The sequence below is a fragment of the Tenrec ecaudatus genome, chromosome 7 (genome assembly GCF_050624435.1).
Source record: "Tenrec ecaudatus isolate mTenEca1 chromosome 7, mTenEca1.hap1, whole genome shotgun sequence".
NCBI classification, from domain to species: domain Eukaryota; kingdom Metazoa; phylum Chordata; class Mammalia; order Afrosoricida; family Tenrecidae; genus Tenrec; species Tenrec ecaudatus.
The window spans coordinates 97,828,546-97,850,456 of NC_134536.1; the positions used below are offsets into that span (position 1 = coordinate 97,828,546).

The window sequence follows — 21,911 nt, forward strand, 5'->3', positions numbered from 1 at the left end:
ATTCATTCTGGCTTTTCACCCCACAGCTGACAGATTTTTCAGACATCCCTGTTCAATATGTCAAATTGAGACGGTCTCTAAATTCATCTGGAATATACTCAAAGTCCTACTTTGACTCTTGTGAACTTGTTTTAATTTCCTTCGTTTTCAATTTGAATTTGCATATAGCCAAATAATGATCCTACAGTCTGCTAATGATCTTGTTCTGATTGATAATATTGAGCTTCCCTGTTGGCTCTTTCCACGGATTTGATTCCAGTGCATTCTGTCCAGTGAAGTTCCCATGTGCAGTTATTAAAAAGGGGTATTTGCAATGTCCAACCATTGGTCTTGCAAATTCCATCAATGGTAACATGTTGGCTTAAAGAAAAAACTTAAAATTTCTTCATCTTTGTATGAAAACTTGAGTAATAGTTATATGGATTAGTTTCTTGTAGCTATATGCATGCTGTCATATCATTGACAGTGCTGTATTTCAGGTTAGATCTTCAAATGTTCTTTACAAGAATCAATGTTCTCTCATTCCTTTAAAGTTTGTTATTCCCAACATAAAAGACTGTATGCCCCATTTAAATTTGCCAATTGCAGTTCATTTCAGTTCACTAAATGCCCGGGATATTGATCTTTAATTATTCTATTTTGTTTTTGGAAACTTCCAATTTTCTGTGATTCATACTTTTATTCTATATCCATATTCTATTACTTACTATTTAGAGCTGTTCTTCGCAGATTGAGTCATAGCCCATCAGCAAATGAAAACTCTGAAACTTTACTTCATTCATGACATTAGTATCATGAGTACAGTTCCTCTTTGAAGAGAAGCAGCTCATTTCCAGGTGTATTGTGGGTGCCTTTCAACCTGAGTGGTTCAACTTCCAGCACTATATGCGACAAGGCTCTGCTGCTGCTCATAAGGCTGTCCCTGGCTGAGTTTTGCAGAAACAGATAACTAGGTCTTCCTTGCTAGTCTGTCTTAGTCTGGAAGCTCCAATGAAACTTGCCCACCATGGGTGACCTTGCTGGTGTTTGGAAGACCAGTGGCATAGCTTCTGGCAGCACAGCAACACAAGCCACCACAGGGACACAAAATGACAGACAAGGGTTGGACAGGTCAGTGCCTGATAGTAATTATAGTTTATTCTATAGCTCAGCTATAAATGCCATATGCATAAAATTAAATGTTTGACACATAAAAATATTAATACTGAAATGGGAAAATGAGAAGATAGAAAGATTAGATGGATATGTATACAGAGAGTCGAGAGGATGTGTAAGGAAGCAAAACCAGAAACAAACAAGCTCACTGCAATAGAGGAGAGCAGGACCCTATAGGACAGAGTTGAACTGCCCCTGTGGGTTTCCTAGAGAATAAATCTTCACGGGGGAAGAAAGCCTCATCCTTCTCCAGAGAAGTAGCTGGTGATTTTGAACTGCTGACCTTGCAGTTAACATTCCAACGTACAATCCACTACACCACAAGAGCTCCTGTGAGGGAGCAAACATACTTCAATATCCATTGTTTGGTAATAAGGTTGAAAAGTGAAAAAAATTAGCAAACTGTTTAGGGATACGAATGATACGATCAGAAAAATCCACTTACAGAATTGAAACTATTCCCCTTTGAATCAAAGTGTGAGAGAGTGGAAAGTGGCACACATTGGTTTTTGTAAACCTTGTGAACCATTTGACTCCTCACACTCTGTGCATGAGTAACATATTAAAATTAAAACAAATCTATAAATGCATATAACTTCTGATCGAATGCAATTTACAAAGCAGCACATTTCCATGAGATTGGGGGCTCCTTTTTAGTCTTTAGAGGCTAGCAGATATTGCTAAGCACATAATTCCGGGTGGTAATGAAGCTCTTCCAACGGACAGTTCCTAGCATATCATTTAGAAAACATCTGACCCTGTCAGCCTCTGTCTGCATGCGGCAGAACTTCCCCTGGCGCTCCGTGTCACAGTTACAGGTGAATAACCAAGAAAAAGGCGTCCCTTCTGTCCGTGAACACTTGTTTACTATGGCATTCAAGGTCCCGGAGCTAGGCTGACAGATGCTCCTCCAGAAGGTTAATGAGATAAAGGTTCCTCCAGCTGGCCCGTAAGCAGAGATTACACTTGAGGGGAAGATAAGCAGATTATTCTCGAAACAGACACTGAGATAGGTACTTCATAAATCAGCACCCTCAAAGGGGAAACACTAAAAAATTATCCTCATTTGGCTGATGCCAACATTTAAATATTTTCATAATCCTATCATGTTTTTTATTTGAAATAAGATTTGGGGTTGTTCCATAATTTTTATCAGAATGAGCCCAGGCTGAGAAGCCAGGATATATTTGGAAACTAGAAGGGCTATTTGTGTTTACTGGATTTTTCTCCAAGTTCAAGGGACCAAAGGTAAGTTACTATGTTCCTTTTTAAGTTGCTTGTTTATAGATTCTACTGTATGTTCAATATCAGCAAGGCCATCACTTTCTTTTAGGAACCTAGTACTTGTCCCAAAGCTGAGACCCATTGCCATCCATTCCATTCCAACTCATGGTGGCCCCATAGAGCAGAGTCGACCTGCCTGAGAGCGTGGACTTGCTCCTGTGCAGCAGTGGGGTGCTTCAATGCAGTTGGGTCCTTAACCACTGTGCCACCGGGGCTCCTTCCTATCCCTAGCAGGTCTAAGAAAATATCCATCGATTGCTTGAATATAAAAAATGTTTCTTTCTTTGTTGAATATTTATTAAGTGCAATTTATGGTACCAAAATAACTGAAAACTCACTGCCAATTGAGTCAATGCCAACTCATAGGATCCTATCGGACAAGGTAGAACTGCCCCTGTGGGTTTCTTGGGAGTCAAAGGCCCCATCTTTCTCCAGAGTTAGAAGCTCAACATGTAACCCCAACCACCAGGAGAGAGAAGGTGAAAATTATTGCCATGCAATGTTGGATGCACAGTATCATTAATACAAATAATAGGTCTATGAAACCAATTGTACTCACCCATGTAAACACCACAATTAAAATCTAAAACAATAAATTAGTGTTTTAAGTCAATCTTGATCAAATGGAAAATCTATTTCTTAGCTTTTCACAATTACATCATTAGTTGCAGGGTTTGTGGTAATGACGAGCTTAGAAAGCGATTTTTCTTCAATACTGCATTAAACGGTGCATATGCCTAAAACACTGTGCAGTGCTTTGTGCTTTCGCAACCTTCAACAACTCTGAAAGGAAAGCAAGCCACTGCGCAGGTAGATTTAAGAAAAGTGATGTATTTTTAGGAGCACTAATGACACAGTGGGTAAAGTAATTGACCGCTGACCTAAAGATCAACTATTCAGACGACTTCTCCTCCAGAGACAGCTCGGGCGTCCGCGGCACCCCTTCCGTGAAGACTGGCAGCCTTGGGGACACGAAGCATTATGCTGTCATACAGAGTCACCATGAGTCCACTCAATATTTTGGTTCAGGTTTTAATTTATTTTCACTTTGAGAACTTATTCTGAGATAAATCTGCCTAAACCCAGTTTGTCAGGCTTATCAACTTGGACAAGCAATTTGGTTTCATCTAATTAACCATACTAACCAATTCTATTTCTCTATTTTCAGATATCACATAGCAACCATTACACGCAATCACAAAGGGCATCATTCTACACACTGTTGTGGCTATTGGGTGCTATCAAGTCGGAGCTAAACACGCCCTGGTCAATTGTTGCCATACCAGTGTGCCATCTTCACGACCGTTACGTTTGAGCCCATGGTTGCAAACACGCTGTCGATCCAGCTCATCAAGCATCTTCTCTTTTGCTGCCCTTCTATTTCCCAACCATAACGCCCTTTTCCAGGGACCGGTCTCTCCTGATAACATGTCCAAAGTATGTGTCTTTCAGTTTGTCATAGGGGGGGGTGCCTTGAGTGTGCTGGTGATGCTGGAAGTGTTGTCATTGCTATATCAAACACCAACAGACGAACAGGTTTCAGCACACCTTCCAAACGAGGAACATCCTAGACAGAAAGACTAGGCTCTCTACTTCTGAGGACTTAACCGCTGGAATTGTAGTGGAATTCTATGTACTGAATCAAATAAGCTCACTAATAAAGCCACAGTTTCTATATCACTACTTCTACATAACAATGGCATAATAAAAGAACCAATTATTGTGCTTGTTTATTCCATGAGAATCTCCAATCTGTGAATTTCTATTAATCTTACACTACTGAGGTCTACATTAATTAGAGTCTATGTACCTCAGTCAAACTGACTTTCCATTACTAACTAATTAACCATCATGCATCTATTTACACAGATAATGGCTTGGAGAAGAGAAGGGTTCAATTCAATACAAAGAGCTGCTATGCATAACAATGAAGTATTTAGCTCAATTCTTTAATAGTTATAGATTTTTGATAAATTGGAAACATGAGGGAAAAAATTACCTATCCTTCTATCAAAACTGACCCTGTACAAATATCTTTTTTTCTTCAGGTTTGGTAGGCTAATTTAACTTTTGATTTTTACACTTCTACTATACAAACAATCTAACTTGTCTGTTTTGAAGGATCTGTTTATTGTGAATTCAATGGGGTTCACATACCAGCAGTGCATGAGGGTCCTGGTCTCATCACACCCTCTCCAGCATTTGCTATTTGGTGGGTTTGGGGTTTTTCTTTTGTAACTTTGCTGCCAGTGTTGGGGTGAGATGGTAGCTCACTGCTGTTTGGGTTAGTATCTCCGGAACAGCTAATGATCTTGAACATTTCTTCTTATGTCCTTTGACTGCCTGGGGGGGGGGGGCTTAGTGAAATTTCTATTCATGATCTCTGACCATTGTCTAATTGGATTATTCCTCTTTTTCTTATTAAAGTGCTGCAGCTTTCTACAGATTTTTTTAATTTGTCTTTTGCCAATCTATCATTGCCACAAAAAAACTCTCCTAGTTGGTGGATTCTCTTTCGACTCTTTGGAGGAAGTTTTTTGATGCACTTGAATATCTGATCTTTAGGAGGTCCCAGTCTTTTATTTTTTGTCTTCTGCTATGTGTGTGTGTGTGTATATGTTTCAGTATATCTGATAGTATATTTATGCCATGTGTTAGGACCCTTAAGTTTGTCCCTACGTTTTCACTAATTTTTATAGTTATAGGGTTTACATTTAAATCTTTAATCCATTTGAGTTCATTTTTTCATAAAATTTTAGTCGAGTTTTTTTGTGCTCTTGGAGGAGGAGCCCTGCTGGCACAGTGGTTACACATTTGGTTGCTAACTGCAAAGCCAGCAGTTGGAAATCACCGGCCACTCTGCAGGAGAAAGATAAGGTTTTCTCCTCCTATTGAAAAAAATCACAGCCTCCGAAACCTATGGAGGCAGCTTCACCCTGGCCTATAGGGTCATCAGGAGTGAGAATCAACTCAATGGCAGTGAGTTGGTTAGAGTGTTGATTATCACATAGATGAACACTCTATATTGCAGTATAGTTTTGATAAGCATCATTTGATTGGCTATAGAATGGTCCTTCAAATGGATGAGTCCCAGTAGTGTGGTGGGTTAAGCATTAGCCTGGTAACTAATGACCTGAGCCATCAGCCCCTTCGCAGGAGAAAGACAGGCAGTGTGCTTCTGCAAAGACGGCAGCCTCTGAAAATTCTGCTCTGTGCTACGCAGTCCCTCGGGATCAGAACCACCTCGACTGCAGTCGGTTTGATGTGGTTTGGTTTACGTAGATATGTCGCAATTGGCTTTATCTAAACAAAAGAGGTATAATGGTATTTTGTTATTAGGAATATCCTTGTTATGCAAATATTGTACATCGATTTCTCTCTGTTCAAACATAAATTTACTCCAGTGAGTTTATTGGGTCAGAGCAATGTCAAGTTTGGTGGTATTTGATTCAGATTACTGAGTCACTTCTCAAAAAAGGTTTTCTATACCCTCAGGTGATATTTCCCAGTTTAATTCTACAAACAAAGCATTTATCATGTACTCAATTCTATACGAGGCTCGGTATATGAAGAGATTCAAAGACACACCAATGTTTCAAAAGGTTTTCTCTAAGCTTAGCAGATTCCGAATATAGTTTTTCCATTGCTACAGAATGTGAATCGGCTTTGATTTCAGAACCTTCATTAAATAAAATTGTTTTAGTGCAGCAACGGCAACAACGGCACAAAAGAAAGTCCCAGATTTTCAGAGAACAATGACTTCATCAACAGACCGAGGCTCCTCCCCCTTCAGGATTCACAAAAGGCATGCCAGCTGCCTAGGAAGGACACCGGGCTGCTATATGCACTTACCTTTCTGCTTCACATAAATAACTTCATTTAATGGCTTGTGACATTGTGACAGAGGGAGAGAAAATCTACCCTTGCCAAACCCCGTAATGGAAATAGTGTTTATCAGAATACGTGCCTTTTGCATTACATTTGGTTACAATGAAACTGTTAACTAACTTATTATTAGTTCACCAAGGTAAAGTCATTATTTAAGTAGCTGTAAAATGTCAGGAAATTTGCATTTGAAGACTCCTTCCTTCTTGCTACTCTTTTACTACTGGGATATGTCCTCATTTCATAAAATTACCCAGGAAGGTATTTTCCCTAATTGTGGCTTCATTTACAGAGAATATGGCTTCCTTTGTATACTTGAAATAGCTAACAAATGACAGTCACATTAACTTTGCAGCTCCTACATTTGTTCATCTGTGCAGCAGTCTCAGAACAATGAAACAGAAAAAGAATTTAAGGCAGGTTTTTTTTTCTTCAATTATATCTGAAAAAGCTGTCCTTTCAAGAGAAGCCGTGTAAATCGAAGACACTTTGTGTCCAATTGGACAGAATGCAGCAACACACCTAAAACCATTTATTAGGTTATATTCATACTTTTATAAAGCAAAAGAATGTTCTGACTCTTGACCCCTTCATGGTTGTATCACTGACCATGCTAAAGAGCGATCCTTTCTATGAGTTCATGAGAAGGGCTGCCCTGCCCTGCTGCTCTCTGGGCCATTTTTGTGGACACCAGAGGACAACGTTGCACATCAAGTGCACGTGGAGGCTAGGCATGTGTGGAAACTCGGGTCTTATCTACAGCTTTAGTGCTAGGCTCTTTCTAGAAGTTGAACACGTCACCTTTCTCCCACAGAGTGGCTGGTGGTTTTGAACTGCTGATCTTCTGGTTAGCAGCCCAGTATGTATTCTCAGCGTACAACCACGCCTTTGCTGGAAGGGAAAGACAGCCCTTGACCACAATGAGTTTTACGGAACCGTTCGTTCGGAATGGATCGTTCAGCAACCACTGCCAGGTGAGATCTTTTCGCTCCGGGCTGGGATTTCAGCCTCACAAAGCATGAACGCCAGGTCCGAAGGCAGTGCTTCAGTAACGGCAGGGGACTCTCACTTCGCTCTGGGCGCATGCGCGTCAAAGCTTCTCGGACGGCGGGGGGCTGTGGCTCGCTGGCAGATCCCTGGTGATGAGATTCGTACATGGAAAGGCTGCTGGCGAGCTCTGGCTGCCGCAAGCTCCGCAGTGGCTGTTTATTGGGCAGGCACTCCCACTGAAGCCCCTCTCGCCCAGCAGCTGTGGGCGTCGGAAAACTTGGAAGAGTCACAGAACAGGGATACATGTTGTATTCGGTAGATGAAATGGTCTCGCTTTTACTTTAGTCATTCTGGAGGAACCAGTGCCGCTCTGGGTGCTTTGTAAAGCCATCTTATTCTTTCAACTCGGTTTCATTCATGCAGCCACCTTAAGTCACCAAGATGCAGCCCGACCTCTCTTTCCATCATTTCCCCCACGGGAAGGGTTAAAGGAAACTCCACCGGAGACAAGGTCATGAAGAAAGGTTATGACTTTAAAATTAATGGAGAGTCTTCACTTCAGAAATACTTAAGCTTTGTACAGAAAATAACACACGTTGGGCTAATCTGGCTGGCTTAAGGTTCCTGCTGTCTCTATGAACAAAGTGACATTGAATGACCTTGAACCCACAGCCCCGCTACTGACCCCTTATGATCAAAACACTTTGCAGACAGTAATCGTGGTACTAATCATTTAGATTAATCATGTGCTTCTGATAAATGCTGGACATTCATTCATCACACCTCTTAGGGATTTTCTGGGTGGCAGGTGAGGTTCTGGTTTCTGGGGGAGAACTGAGGTAGAAGTGTTCATGAATGTCCCTAAAAACTTTTGTCGTGATGGGATGGAAGTAACGCTGGGCAGGAAACTGTGCCCAGTCCTTTTCTAAACAGTCCAACAGAATCGGCTGAGTAAAATTCATGTGACTTTTACAATTAACTTCAAATGCCAACTTTCCACTACTGACTCCACCAGAAACCTGCTGATTCTGGTCACTTCTAAGATTTTTGTTGCGTGACCGATGTGAGGAAAGTTGGCCGCATCCTTTGAGAAATAGAAGCACCCATGTTAGGAGTGTCGTTACTTGTTAGGAAAAAATGTGAGGTCGGAAACAGAAGTGCAGTCGCGATTCGTGGTGTCATCGTCAAAGACTGCCGTTAGTAGTACGTGGCTTATTAAAGGCTGTACTGCAATTTGGAGGTGGTATTTTGATTAACTCATGTGATTTGACCTGGTAGAAAAGCCTCTTCTAAGCCCCAAAGCCTCCCCTATAACAATACTGCAAGTTTACCTCCACGTCGGCGGTTGTTTTGCACGATCCAACCGAACCTCATTGCCATCCAGCTGACTCCAAGTCACAGTGCACCCGTGGACGGAGTATAATTTCTCCCACAGGGTTGTCAAGCTATCCGTCTCTGTGAGAGGGGCTCACATTTGTCTCTGGTGGAGCAGCTGGTGGGTTCGAACCACCGACCTTTTAGTTAGCAGCCAACTGTTTATGTCTAATTCTGAAGCAGCCTTGTCTAATAGCTTCTCCTCCGTTCTGCCACTGAATCTGGTACTGATTCGCACGAGTTTCTTCATGATATCAGTCTTCCATGGGCCTCAGTCTCCTGCTCAAGAGCTTTGTGGCCAGTCCTTGACATTTTTATGGCGAAAGCAAGTTTACGCTTTCTGCCCCACCTGTTTTGTCAACTCCCTCTGGAGAAATGTTGCTGTTTTCACTCTCATTCCTGGACTGTCAAGTATTGTGAGAAAAGTGTCAGAACCCGGGTGCTTTGATGAAACAAAGGCAGACACTGTGACATGACCTGGGCCCTCCAAGCAATCCCACCGTCGTCCTCACCTCTGATTCCCTGACTGAGGGTCCCAACCAGCTGCATCCTCCAGGACACAGCTTCATTCCCCTTCGTTCACAGAAGCAAGTGCTAACAATAACAGGGCCAAGAGCAAAGACAACCAAATTTTCGGTCTCAGCTCTGTCCCTTAACTAGCTATGTGACCTCGGCAAATGGCTCGTTCTCATACATTATCTCTATTTTATGGTTCCTCCTCCAGCAACTGGAAATGATAATAGCAGTGTCTGCCTCATGGGATTATAGTGAAAATCAATGAAATCATGTTTCTAAAGTCCTTAGGATACGATCAACTAAGGAAAATGCTCAATAAATGACTACCGGTTTCTAAAGTGACCATAACTACTAGCTCTTACTTACTGAAGAGGCAAGTCACTTGGCTTCATCTGACCCTTTTGCTTTTTCTGCTTCAAAGTTCCTCTGAAGCTTTATATAAACCCTCCTCATTCTCTCTTGTTTAAGAGAAAATGCGAAGGTTTCATGTCTTTCTAATGTTAGCTCTACCTATGACTTTAACTCTTTCTCCAGCCATTCCCCCAAGACCATTCACGGCCACTCAGTCTCCTTTTCCATTGACTTCATTTTTGCAGCCTCTAGCGTTCAACGTAACAATGTGCTACATTAGTAAAAACACTATTGCTGGGACTGGGGCTCTGAAGATGCTGATTTAATTGGCCAGCAGGACTCTACTGGAATAGTTTTTAAAGTTTTGGAGATGATGATACTTTGCAACCAAGTAGGAGAAGCATAGTTGATACTCTTCTGGAAAGAAATAGTGTGGGGGGCATCACATTATAGGCCACCAGGAGAGCTGTGATGTAGTGGATGAAGCACTGACCTAAAAAAAGGCAAGATCAACTACTAAAGGCAAAGCGACCAGCTGCTCCATGGGAGAAAGTTGGGTCCTTCTAGTCACGGTTTGAGTAGCATTCTTAGAAACCCCTGTGGGCCGTTTGACCCTGTCTTACACCTACGGAGTTGGAATCAACTCAAGAGCAGAGAGTTGGCGCTGAGTCTCTTGTTTGCTTGCTTGTTTGTTTTGGGTATTGTATCATAAACTGGTATTATTCCAGCTGGGGTGCAGTCTCAATATTTAATAGAATAAAATGATTTGTATATGTATTCCTTCATTATATTGTTTCCATTTTTAAAAACCATTCTGTGCACTAGATATCGTGGGATATTTTGTTTCAAAATAGCTTGAAAAATCTATACAGTTTGTTTGCATGCATAGTCTGCTAATCACTAATTAAGTGCTGTATGAAAATGGGACCATGTTCATCTTGCTCTCCCTGTAATCAGCATTCCCTTTCTGGTGTAAACCACTCTGCTTCCCACATCCTAGACCTCATTTCATGCTGCCGGCGTCCTTCCTCATCTCGGGAGCTAAAATTTTGGTATCATTGAAGATATATTGTTCCACATGTCTAATTTCTCAACAAATTGTATCAAGTAGTATGCTGATAAATCTTTACTAGTCAACTCTTGAAGCGAACTTACTTGTGAACATTGCTTACCAATGTTTGTGGGTTAAATAACCCTAAGGACCCTGTGGGACAACATAGCCTGCCCCATAGTATTTCTGAGGCTATAATCCTGACCAAAGGCACCAGCCACATCTTCTCCCATGAAGTGGCTACTGAGTTTGAACCAAGAACTAAACCACTTCTCCACAAGCTCTCTTAAACAAGCTTGGCACTCCCAATTTCAAGCTTCCCGTACGAAATCATTTCACATGGATGTGTACAGTTGGTTTGGGGAATAAGAAGGATAAGCCTGCCTCAGGACATCACTGCAAGCAAGGATGCATCACCCGCATGTCTTAAATTATTAATGCACCTTCCTCCAATCCTAGTGTTATGTTCTTCTTCGTGCAAGCCAGCTTCTCAGATTACTTGCCCAGCATACAAGTTGAATGAGTATGGTGAGAGCAAACCCCCCTGAAGAACCTTTCCTGATTTTGAATTAGTCCCTTGTTCTGTTTCCATGACTTCCTCTTAGTCTGTGCAGAGGTACTGCAGGAGCACAATTAAGGGTTCTGGAATTACCATTCTTTGCATTATTATCCATAGTTTATGATGATTCACACAGTCAATTGTCTTTTAATCTTCAATAAAATGCAAGTTAACACCTTTCTGGTATTCTCTGCTTTCAACCAAGATCTAATTTATATCATCAATGTTATATCTGATTCCACCTCCTCTTCTGGATCTTGCTTGAATTTTTTATTATTCCCTGCCAGTGTTCTGGCCATGCCTTTGTTACAACTGTCTTTGAATGACCTTCAGAAAAATTTCACTTGCAGGTTATAGTAATGATATCATTAAATCGTTTCCTTTCTTTGAAATGGGCAAAAATATGGATCTCTCCATACCGGTTGGCCAGGTAGCTGTCTTCCTGTCTTGAATTTCTTGGTGGAGACCAATGAGTGCTGGCAGCATTATATCACTTCAATGAAACATTTTAGTTGGTGTTTCATAAGCTCCTGGGGCTTCAGTTTCACTAATGCTTTAAGTGCAGCTTGGACTTGGTCCTTCAAGCCATCAGTTTTTAATCATGTTACCTCTTGAAGTGGTTGAACATCTACGAACAGTTTTTTGGTACAGTGACTGTATTCCTTCTAGCCTCTTTGGTTGCTTCCCGCATCATTACATATTTTGCCAATACAATCTTTCAATATCGCAACTTCAGGCTTGACTTTTCACCAATTCTTTCAGGTTTAGAAATGCTGTGCATGTTCTTCCATTTTGGTTTTCTAACTCCAGATCTTTAAACCTTTCATTATAATATTTTGTTTTATCTTCTCAAGCTGAATTTTGGAATATCCAGGTCAGCTCTTTTCCTTCATCATTTCTTCCATTTGCTTTAACTACTCTCCATTCAAAAGAACAAGTTTTAGAGTTTCTTTGGACATGCATTTGATCTTGAACTTTTCTTTCTTTCCTGTCTTTTTAATGGCATCTGCATGTGTAAGATTCTTAACGTCATCTCACAGTTCATCTGGTCTTTGGTCATTAGTACTTAATGTTTTTAACATCTCAGATCTACTCTTGAGAAGATCTCTAAATTCAGATGGGATATACTCAAGGTATATATATTCAAGACCATGTTTTAGTTCTTGTAGACTAGATTTCTTATTTCTCCACTCCAACCTGATCTTGCATATGAAGAATAGAAGGCCTATTCTGAAGTCCACCTCTGACCTTGTTTTGGTGGATGCTATTGAGCTTTGCCATCATCTCTTCTCACAGATGTAGTCACTTGGATTCCCGTGTATTCCATCTGGCGAGGTCCATGTGCATAGTGACATTTATGTTGTTGATCAAAGGTCTTTGCAACAAAGAAGCATTGGTGTTGCAAATTCGTTCATGTGATCACCAGCATGGTTTCTATCACAAGGTTTATTTTCCAACTACTTTATATTAATTATGATCAATGGAGTGGCAGTCTTATTATATTTTCGATAAAGAAATATAATTAGTATTTTCATATAATTTTTCCTCTCAATATTTTGTTAAACAATTGTATTCATTCTGAAAATTCATTATCAATTTTCTTGCATTTTCAACATTAAAATTATTTTTTAATGAATAGAAGTTTGGTTCTTCACTTTTGATATTCATATTTCACAATATTTAGATATTTTTCTACTGCCTTTCATGGGTCATCCAGTAAAGAAAGAAAGAGAGCTCATGATAACAGGCAACCTGAACGTGTCCCTGATTTTAATGACAGCTGTCCATGAAGCCTGCACACCACCCCATGACACGGACCCCACGTAGGTTTCTCTCCCTTGCGGAGAACCTATGAAGACAGTCTGCTCTAGGAGGCACAGCTGTCCTCTCCACACGTCCGCTCTTCTCTCCCTTCAAGAGAACTAAACTTATTGCCACCCAGTGAATTCCAACACATCGCCACCCATTGGGACTGAGCAGAACCATCCCCTTGCATTTCTGAGACTTTACATCTTTTCCAAAGTAGACAACTCCATCTTTTTCCCTTTCAAAAAGGAATCGGAATTTAGCAAGCAAGACTTGACTTCTTCTTTCCATTCTCTGACATGTACCAGACCTGTAAAGATCATATGAATCCACTTGTTCAGAGAATTGAGGAGGCTAGTTGTGTAATGGTTATGCACTGGGCTGCGATAGTGAAGGTCTGCAGTTCGATAATACCAGGAGCTCCTGGGGAGAAAAGAAAATGGGACTTTCTACTCCCGTACGTAGTTGCAGTCTTGAATACAGGGAAATTCTACAGGGTGGCTGTGAGTCATAATTCACTCAATGGCAGGGAGTTTGGTTTGGTTTGGTCTGGTCTGGTCTGGTCTGGTTTGGTTTGGTTTGACTCACCAACATCTTTTTTCCATCGCCAAGCTGCCTATGTCCTCGACAAGGTGGGAGGACTGGTACCTTCAGCCACATTGCTCACATCTCACCAATAAATGTAGTGGTTCTACTTTCTTTTCTTTTCCTTTTCATTTTCTAGTGCAGGGAAGTAGAAAGGGAGCTCAACACAGAGCCATAGAATAGAAAATAAAAGGTAGCAACCTTTTTATTGCTTTGTTTGCTAAGATTCTGACTTTTTCCTTCTGACATGGCAAGTGTGATAGCTCAACCTGATTTTTTTTAATTAGGAGCAAAATAATGCACCCACTTATTCTATGAGAGAAGAGAATGCTGATGGTCATTCTCAGTTGGTAATGTTGCTCCTGAACAAATGAACATCTGGGGCTGTGATGATATTTCATTTTCAAAATTATCCAAAGGAACATGGTGTGGCACCTGCTCCAGACTTCATTGGTAAGGCATTATTCTGAGAATGTACTCCTATTTATGTCAAAGCTCATTTAAGAAAATGCTAGACATTTCCTTAATTCCTATGATCCTCTTTTGTATCATTTATCCTAACACGCTTCAAATATCAGACCACAGACTGGGACTGGGATTAATTCAATTTATCGAGAACTGCATGTAAGAGGAAGGAGAGGCTTGGTGCCATAGTGAGTTATGTGTTTGACTGCAAGGCTAGCGGTTCAAACCCACCATAAAGAGGAGGCTTTCTGCTCTTATTAAAGTTTATAGTCTCAGAACACCAAGGGGCTTACCCTGCCCTGAAAGATCGCTATGACTCAGAATTGATTCAATGGCAGTGAGTTTTCAAAACATGTAAGAAGAGAGGTGAAAGCAAGTTGTAAAAGTTGCTGTGTATTCTATTTCATCATGCAGAAAACAATGTAATTTAAAACCATGTACTTTTTTTGGAGTAGAATTGGACCAAATACTCAGTAAAAGTTCTTAATTTACTGATACATATTCAGGTACGTTGTGCATAAAATACATTCAGTTGCCTTCGCTCTTTTGGAGAAAATGTTTGAAGTGTGTAATTGAGATGTTGACTGATACAGGGGAAGAGGAGGAATTGACTGGGTGGCCAACAAGCAGAGCATTTACATAAAGGCCAGGACCCTTTTCTCGGGGGGGGGGGTAGGGGGGGCGGTTGGGAGTTGGGGGATAAGACCAGAAAAGCTTACGCAAGAATCCGTTTATTATTTTTTTAAACTTCCAGTCCTTGTTCACTGGTAGTGAAAAATGACCCACTGCCTCCCTACAGAGTTCTATTCTTCAAATGGAAATTTTTGTTCTGTGGGGATTCCAGTAACTTTGTCTTTGCTGCTGTTCGTTCATTCATTACAGTGTTGAGGCTTTTCCCCTAGGAAAACATAATGGGTCTGTTAAGTGGCTGCTGCTTTCCTGGTGATGCTGCCATGAGCTGTGGTATATTGTTGCCACTATATTGTAAGCCCATAGGGCTGATTACAAAATACTTCTCTTAAAGGGAGAATTGGAGAGGAAGGGTCCAAATAAATAGGTCAAAATCTACTTAAGTATATAGTCAGTATAGGGACTGGTAAGTCAGCCTGGCTGATCCCTGAAGTGGAAACATTATAAGCAGTATGTGACTGGAAGGCAGCTTTGGTACAAATAAGGAAAAAAGTACTCTTTAGTGATGGGGCTAGGAGCTCTGGTAGCATAGTGGGTTGTGCACTGGGCTGTTAACTACAAGGTCGGCAGTTTGAAGCCACCAGCCTCTCTGCAAGAGAAAGATGAGACTTTCTACTCCCAAAAGGATTTACCGTCTCAGAAATGGACAAGGCAATTCTGCTCTGTCCTATAAGGTTGCTATGAGTTGATATTGACTCTATAGCTCTGAGTTTGGTTGTTGGTTCTACTGATGTGCCAGGGAGATGCTGTATCTTCCAGGATAGCAGTCAGCATGGAAAGCTAATGGCCATCTACCCACAACACAGAGTGGAAAAGATAGTTAATGAAAGACTGGCCTTTCTATAAGCTAGCAGACAAGCTACAGGCAACCCAAATCTAATTTTTTTATTGAGTCAAAAGTTATTTCAAGGCTACGGCCCCATTATAAGGAGCTCTGGTGGCCCAATAAGTTATGAAATTGGGCTAATCACAATGTCTATGGTTTGAACCCACTCACCGGGACATAGATGAGGCTTTCTGTTCCTGTAAATGAAACCCAAACCAGGCAGTTCTATTCTATCCTATAAGGTTTCAATGAGTAGAAATTGACTTAATGGTGGAGGTCTCCTTTAATATCAATCTTGGCTACATTTGATTTTTTTCTAAGTATAAAACAGTCTGCCTTTATCTTCCATTCTTGCTGCTTTCATTTTTTCCCCTATACATTTAAAAATTCTCAAACTTGTTACCACTGCACTAGGTTGTGACCTCAGAGTTGACCCTATGCCTTAGTGCTCTCGGAACTGTCTTACCTGTTGTCTGCTTTCCAGCCCACCTAAGCATATCCCATCCTCTAGGCCTCTTCAGAAATCCACCTAGCCCCAGTGAAACCTCGACCCTCCCTCAGCTCATCTGCTTTGCTACCAAATCACCCCCCTCACCACCACTCCCATGCACAAATGCAAAATTCACATGTAAAATTTCAAAGAAGTAGTCCTTGGAGTTATTGTATTTTATTATATTATGGGTTACATAGTGACACCTTCTGTTGAAACATCACATTACCTCATGGAATGCATGCACCATGCTCTATGAGCACATTGCAAACATCAGAATAAAAGGAGAATGAAGTGGAGAGACTGTCAATAGCTTTACGTGTGTTCTCAAGGGGATCCTCACGCATATAAAACCATGCTTTTTTGTCTGGAAAAGGAGGTAAAAACAGATTTTAAAATTCATACCCACAGAAAAACTCTTTGAAAGACTTCAAGGAGTTTGGGTGTAAGAATGAATATAAAATAGAACAGTCGCTAGAGGGTAAGTCGTACCTAGGGAGGTTAAGACAATAAGGGGGGGAGTATGTTTGTATGTTGGTAGGAATAATTCAGTAGAAAGAAGAAAACTGGAACATGTAGGGCAGTCGGACTTTGGAGCAACGTCTTTAAGAGGGAAAAACTGATAGAATCCAGTGTGTAAGTAAAGGACTTGATCTTAGATAGATGTATAGACCATTCATTAGATAGACCGAGAGCAGGAATCAAAGCATAAACACAGATGCAACCAATGGTCAGGGATGGTGCTGGGAGTTCTTACTGCTCTCTTCTGGCTCCTTGGGTTCTTATCCAAAACTGAAGCAAGATCCTCATCTGAGAGTGAGAATGGACAGGGCTCTGAGACAAGATAAGCTGTGCATTGTTCTCCAGGGGAGTGGAAAACTGGATGGAAATGTGGTCTTATTTTACTTAAGGACTACTTAGATGAACTAAGTCTTTTAGGAGTACTTAGTGCACACATATACATTTTAAATGAATCCTAGTGACTATTTTTCTGTAGCCATGGTTAGTTGCAAGAATACAGACAAAAATTAGGCAAAAGTTGGTCTGCTAACCACAAGGTCAGCAGTTCAAAACCACTCATAACTCTGAAGGAGATAGACAGGCTTTCTGCTCCCGGGTGTTATTCTAGGTAGACTAGAGAAACAAATTCACAGACACTCCGATGTGTATAAGAAAGAGCTATATATAAAAGAGCAATTGTGAATTAAGAAAATATGCCAGCCCAGTCCACATCAAGCCCATAAGTCCAATATTAGCCCATACGTCCAATAGCTGTCTATAAATTCCTCTTCAAACTCATGCAGCACATGCAATGATGCCGAATGCAGGAAGATCACAGGCCAGTGGGTTGAAAATCTAGTGGCTCCAGTGTTGGAAGCATCTCAGAAGTGACGTGGGTCTCCACATGGCTCCTCCAGCTCCAGGGCTCTGGCTCCATCAGCGTAGCTCCATGTGGCTTGTCAACAGGAATATGCAGCAGAGCGTTTCTGGCCACCAGTGAGTTACTGATCTCAATTGGGCCTCCATATGAGGTCCTCAAGCTGCAACCTGATGGACAGGCTAGACTCCAACCCTTCTCAAGTTGACAGGAGATTGTGTAACTGCCACATCCCGTCAAGAGTTAGTCTTGCAAACCCACAGGGGAAGGTCTATCCGTCCTTTAGATTGCTATGAGTCGAAACTGATTTGATGACAGTGAGTTTAGTTGGGTCTTTTCATTTGCGGCCTTGCCTATCCAATACAATGATTGTGGGGCAAAGGAACTGAAGGTGAATCATCTCAAAGAAGCAGGCAATATTGAAATTATTCCTCAAAGACACCTACATTTTACAGTGATTGATTGTTTATTGATCTTTATAAATATCAAAATTCATGCTTATAATAAATTTATGGAGAAACATAAATATTGCTTAAACACACTTACAATCGTTTCATTTAGAAGAATACCAAGGCGATGGAGATTAAAGATGTCCCAAATGTCCAACCCTTCTGAGATGCTCTTTTCCATCTACCCCTATCCCCACTCCTCCATTGAGAATATTCCTGCCCATTCCTGGGTTCTGTGATTCACTGCAATGTCACAAAACTTTACTCCAATGTCTCAGTCATTCAGTCCTAGATCCAGAGGGTAGGCAGAGGTGAGCCAAGTGCATTGTCCAGAGACAGAAGCTAAATATGTCCCAAAACTCACGGCAGGTCTTGCTTCTACCAAAGCTCAGGCAGGCGACAGAGGCCTGGCTTTCCATGAGAGATGATGTGTATTAGAATCAGTATCTCTACTCCACAATGGACAGTGTCTAAGTTCAGCCTTCTACTGAGGTAAAGTCAAAGATACTCTCAAAGAAACAAAAGGTGTGATTGGGTTCCCATCCTCTATCAAGCTCAGGTCTAAATATCCCCCTCTTCCTGTCCAATCCGTACTCCAGACTCGCTACCATGGCGTCTATGCAACCCTGAAACGCCCTGCCGCACAGGGCAGAACTGTCCCTGTGGGTTTCCAAGCCTGGAACTCTTTCCAGGAGCAGAAGGCCCTGTCTTTGGCCGAGTTGCTAGCAGGTTTCTAACTGCTGACCATGAGAATCACCGCCCAAGATTCAACTACTACGCCACCAGAGCGACCCTCCCCATTGGTGCAGTAGAAAGGCGCTTCACGAGGGACTATTGCACGGGCCTATAAAGTCCAGAATTAAAATACACCAAACAAGGAATTATGGCAAAGTAGGGCCATATTAATGGACTATACCTCAGTACTTTATGCATAACACTTCACCCTCCTATTCTGTTATTGTTCATTCATAGAATGAATACATTTGTCTTTTCACTTAGGAAATATATTTAGAATATATTTGTCTTTTCACTTAGGAAATGTTCTTTAACAAAACGTGTGCTAAGTCTCTGCTATTAGGCACTGTGTAAAGGGACGGACATTTGAAAGGTGGTTACAGTCACGTAGGTAAGACATATGAAGCTATTTTTCATAGCCTGCTGGATTTAAAGAACAAATCTAACTCATACATATGTTGTAACAGACCCATTAATATTTCCACAGGCATTTTCATTAATTGGCTTAATAAATATGCATTGCCTCTCTGTCAGGTAAGGACAGTGTGTTAGGCGAGCATCAAGGTGAGCTAGAAGGCAGAATTACAATTCAGAACCTCAAGGGATTTTCAGTATGAAGGATGAAACGCACATATTTATAATAAATTACTATGCAAAGCAGGACGAAGTAAACGCTGCAACTTGAGCGGCGGGACATTTGTTTTAAGATCATTCATTGCTCTTGGCCATGGTGAGGCTGAAACCTAGTAGGCATTGAAGGAAAACAGAGGTAGGAACCCAGGAGAGCAAGGAATGGATTCTAGATGTGGGATCTCAGAAAGCTTAGGAAGGGAGCTGGCACCTGATCTGGTCTTCAAAGGAAGCATTGTTGCTGCCGACTCCCATCGAGTCAGCGCTGGACTCACAGTGACTCCGCCGTGCACACAATGAAACAAAACACTGTGTGATCCTACGCCACGCGCGTGATTGCTTTCTGATCAAACCATCAAACCATGATGACCCATGGAGTTTCCATTGGTTAATTTTCAGGCGTAGACCGGGAGGCATTTCTTCCTTGGCCCTCTTAGTCGAGAAGTGCCACGGATGCCGCATGGGCATCTAGTCACCTGCAAGCCTCTGCACACGGAATGGGAGAGTTGTACATAAGCTGCATTGGCTGGAATCAAACCCACGCCTCGCGCATGAAAGGGAAGAACTCTGCCAGGGAGCCACCACTGCTCGATTAGAAGTTCTCCTGCGGCCAAGAACAGAGAAGCCTGGGCTGTGTGCTGCAGCGTGGGAACACGGGAGGACTTCAGATGCACTCGGCCTTGAGCTCAAGGACTGAGCAGGAAGTCGTAGGGTGAACAAGCTTATTAGAAAGAAAGGGGGAAACCAAGACGCTGGATATATGGATGACCAGAAATGTTACGAGGGAAGTCTTAATGCTAGTTGTCATTTTATAGATGAGGAAACATCGGCTCAGAGAAGTCAAGCCCAAGTTATAAAGCTTGTAGGTAATTGAGGAAGTGTCCTCACTCCTATGATTCCTGGTGATCACCAATACTGTTACATTTTTTTTGAGTAGTTGAGTGGCCTTTATGATTTTTCATTTCTATTTCTTTCAAAAATATGAATATTATTTAGATAAATATAGAGACTAAGCACAATGCATCTAATAGCTGTTCCAGGTCTGGATTTAAAGTTCTGTATATTCAAATGTGTGCTAATTTCCATAATTATCTTTTTCTTCTCCAAAATATGATCATAGTAACTATTGGCTTGTTATTTTTCCAGCATTTTACCTATAATTTAAAATAGCACAATTATACTTTTTCACAGATTCATAGCATATTTATTGAATTTCCTAATAGTTATGTACTCTGGAAATATTATGTTTGTTGTTGAGCTGAAATCACTTTGTCCTTCTCTTGTCTTTGCAACTTTTAACTGGTCCCGAAAGAAGATGGTTGTTTCTGGCAGTCAATTCATCATCATACAGGTATACTCATGCCTTATCATTAGCTCACAGAAATATTCTCTGCTTCTAAAAATTCCTCAAGTTTCTATTAAATAAGCTCCCTTTTATAGTAGCTCTTTCAGCAGTCAATCCATTCTCATTAAAGTTTCATCTGCTCTTTCCAAATAATTATATAAAATAAAAGCATCACGCTCATGAAGATGCATCTACTAATCCTTATAAGTTCAGCTCTGTACCAGAATTACAGTTTATGCAGCCCTGTAAATGTCAGCATCCAACATGCTCTCATTGCTCACCCAAGAGCATTTTCATTAGCTCCAACTCATTTCTTTTCTTTTTAATTCATGGAAACCCACAATGCTCCATGTTTCATTTCTTCCCATTTTTTGTTTATTTATTTTATTTGAAATCATTGAGCTAGACAAGCGGGTTGTGTCTTATAGATACCCTTGGATCCAGGACCTCCAGATACCTTGGCCTCTTCTTCCCTAGAGATGAAGGCACAGCCAGAAGATTATGATCCTAGATATAGGATCATCACAGCAGGTTCTCTGGTGTTGGTTTTATGTCATTTAAAATAGAGCAAGGATAGGTGTTCAATTCTCCTGTGATATAAGAAATCACAAAAAGGTTGAAGATGTTTGGCCTAGAGAACTGTCTAATAGGGAAAATAGCAGGGACCGTTTATGAAACTGACAGCTCTTTGCTATGCCAGAAGACAAAAATAGAACTAATGAGTGGAAGCTGCTGGAAGGTAATTACATCTCAAAGGAAATACGTAACTATTTTAGAGAAGCTATTCAAAACCATGCCTGCCTAAAGTTTCATCTAACAGGGAGATTTTTTAAATCAGGTGACCATTCCAAGGTCATTGTGATGGGAGCCATCAAGACCATCCTTGGGCTTGACGATTCTCTAGAAAGACTCACAAGCTCAAGAAGCAGTTATACTCAGGGTTACTATTGATTACAGCAAAGGGATTTACACCAAAATCAGCAAAGGGAGGGTCGCATGGAGAGAGGGGGCTAAGAGAGAGACCAGGTGCAGAGTTTGGTTTTTGTTTCCAGTTTTATCGGCATATAATCGACAAATCATACAATGCTACAGTTCAACCAAATCAAGAATTGTAGTATCATTAAACCAATCAATTTTAGAACAATTTCTGGGTTGGTTGGTTGGTTGGTTTTCATGGTTACATGGCTTTTAAAATGAGTTCTGTAATCACAATCAGTTATGGTGCTCCCTCCCCCTCCCAAATATAGTGTTTGCTCCCCCAACCCCCTCCCCCTCCCTATCTCCCACCCCCACCTACACCCAATACATCAGTTTTTATCTCTATGCATCTACTCCTGTGCTTCACAA

The 21,911-nt window shown here is 41.2% G+C and overlaps 1 protein-coding gene across 1 annotated transcript in view; it reads left to right on the plus strand.

The window, feature by feature from the left end:
* Positions 1-1,088: 1,088 nt before the first annotated feature.
* Positions 1,089-21,911, plus strand: part of IMPG1 (interphotoreceptor matrix proteoglycan 1) — a gene marked incomplete at its 3' end in the record, with an annotated part of 133,327 nt that continues 112,504 nt past the window's right edge. The window contains 2 exon segments of the mRNA XM_075553758.1: positions 1,089-1,110; positions 2,332-2,403. Coding sequence (XP_075409873.1) covers positions 1,089-1,110; positions 2,332-2,403 — 94 coding nt within the window.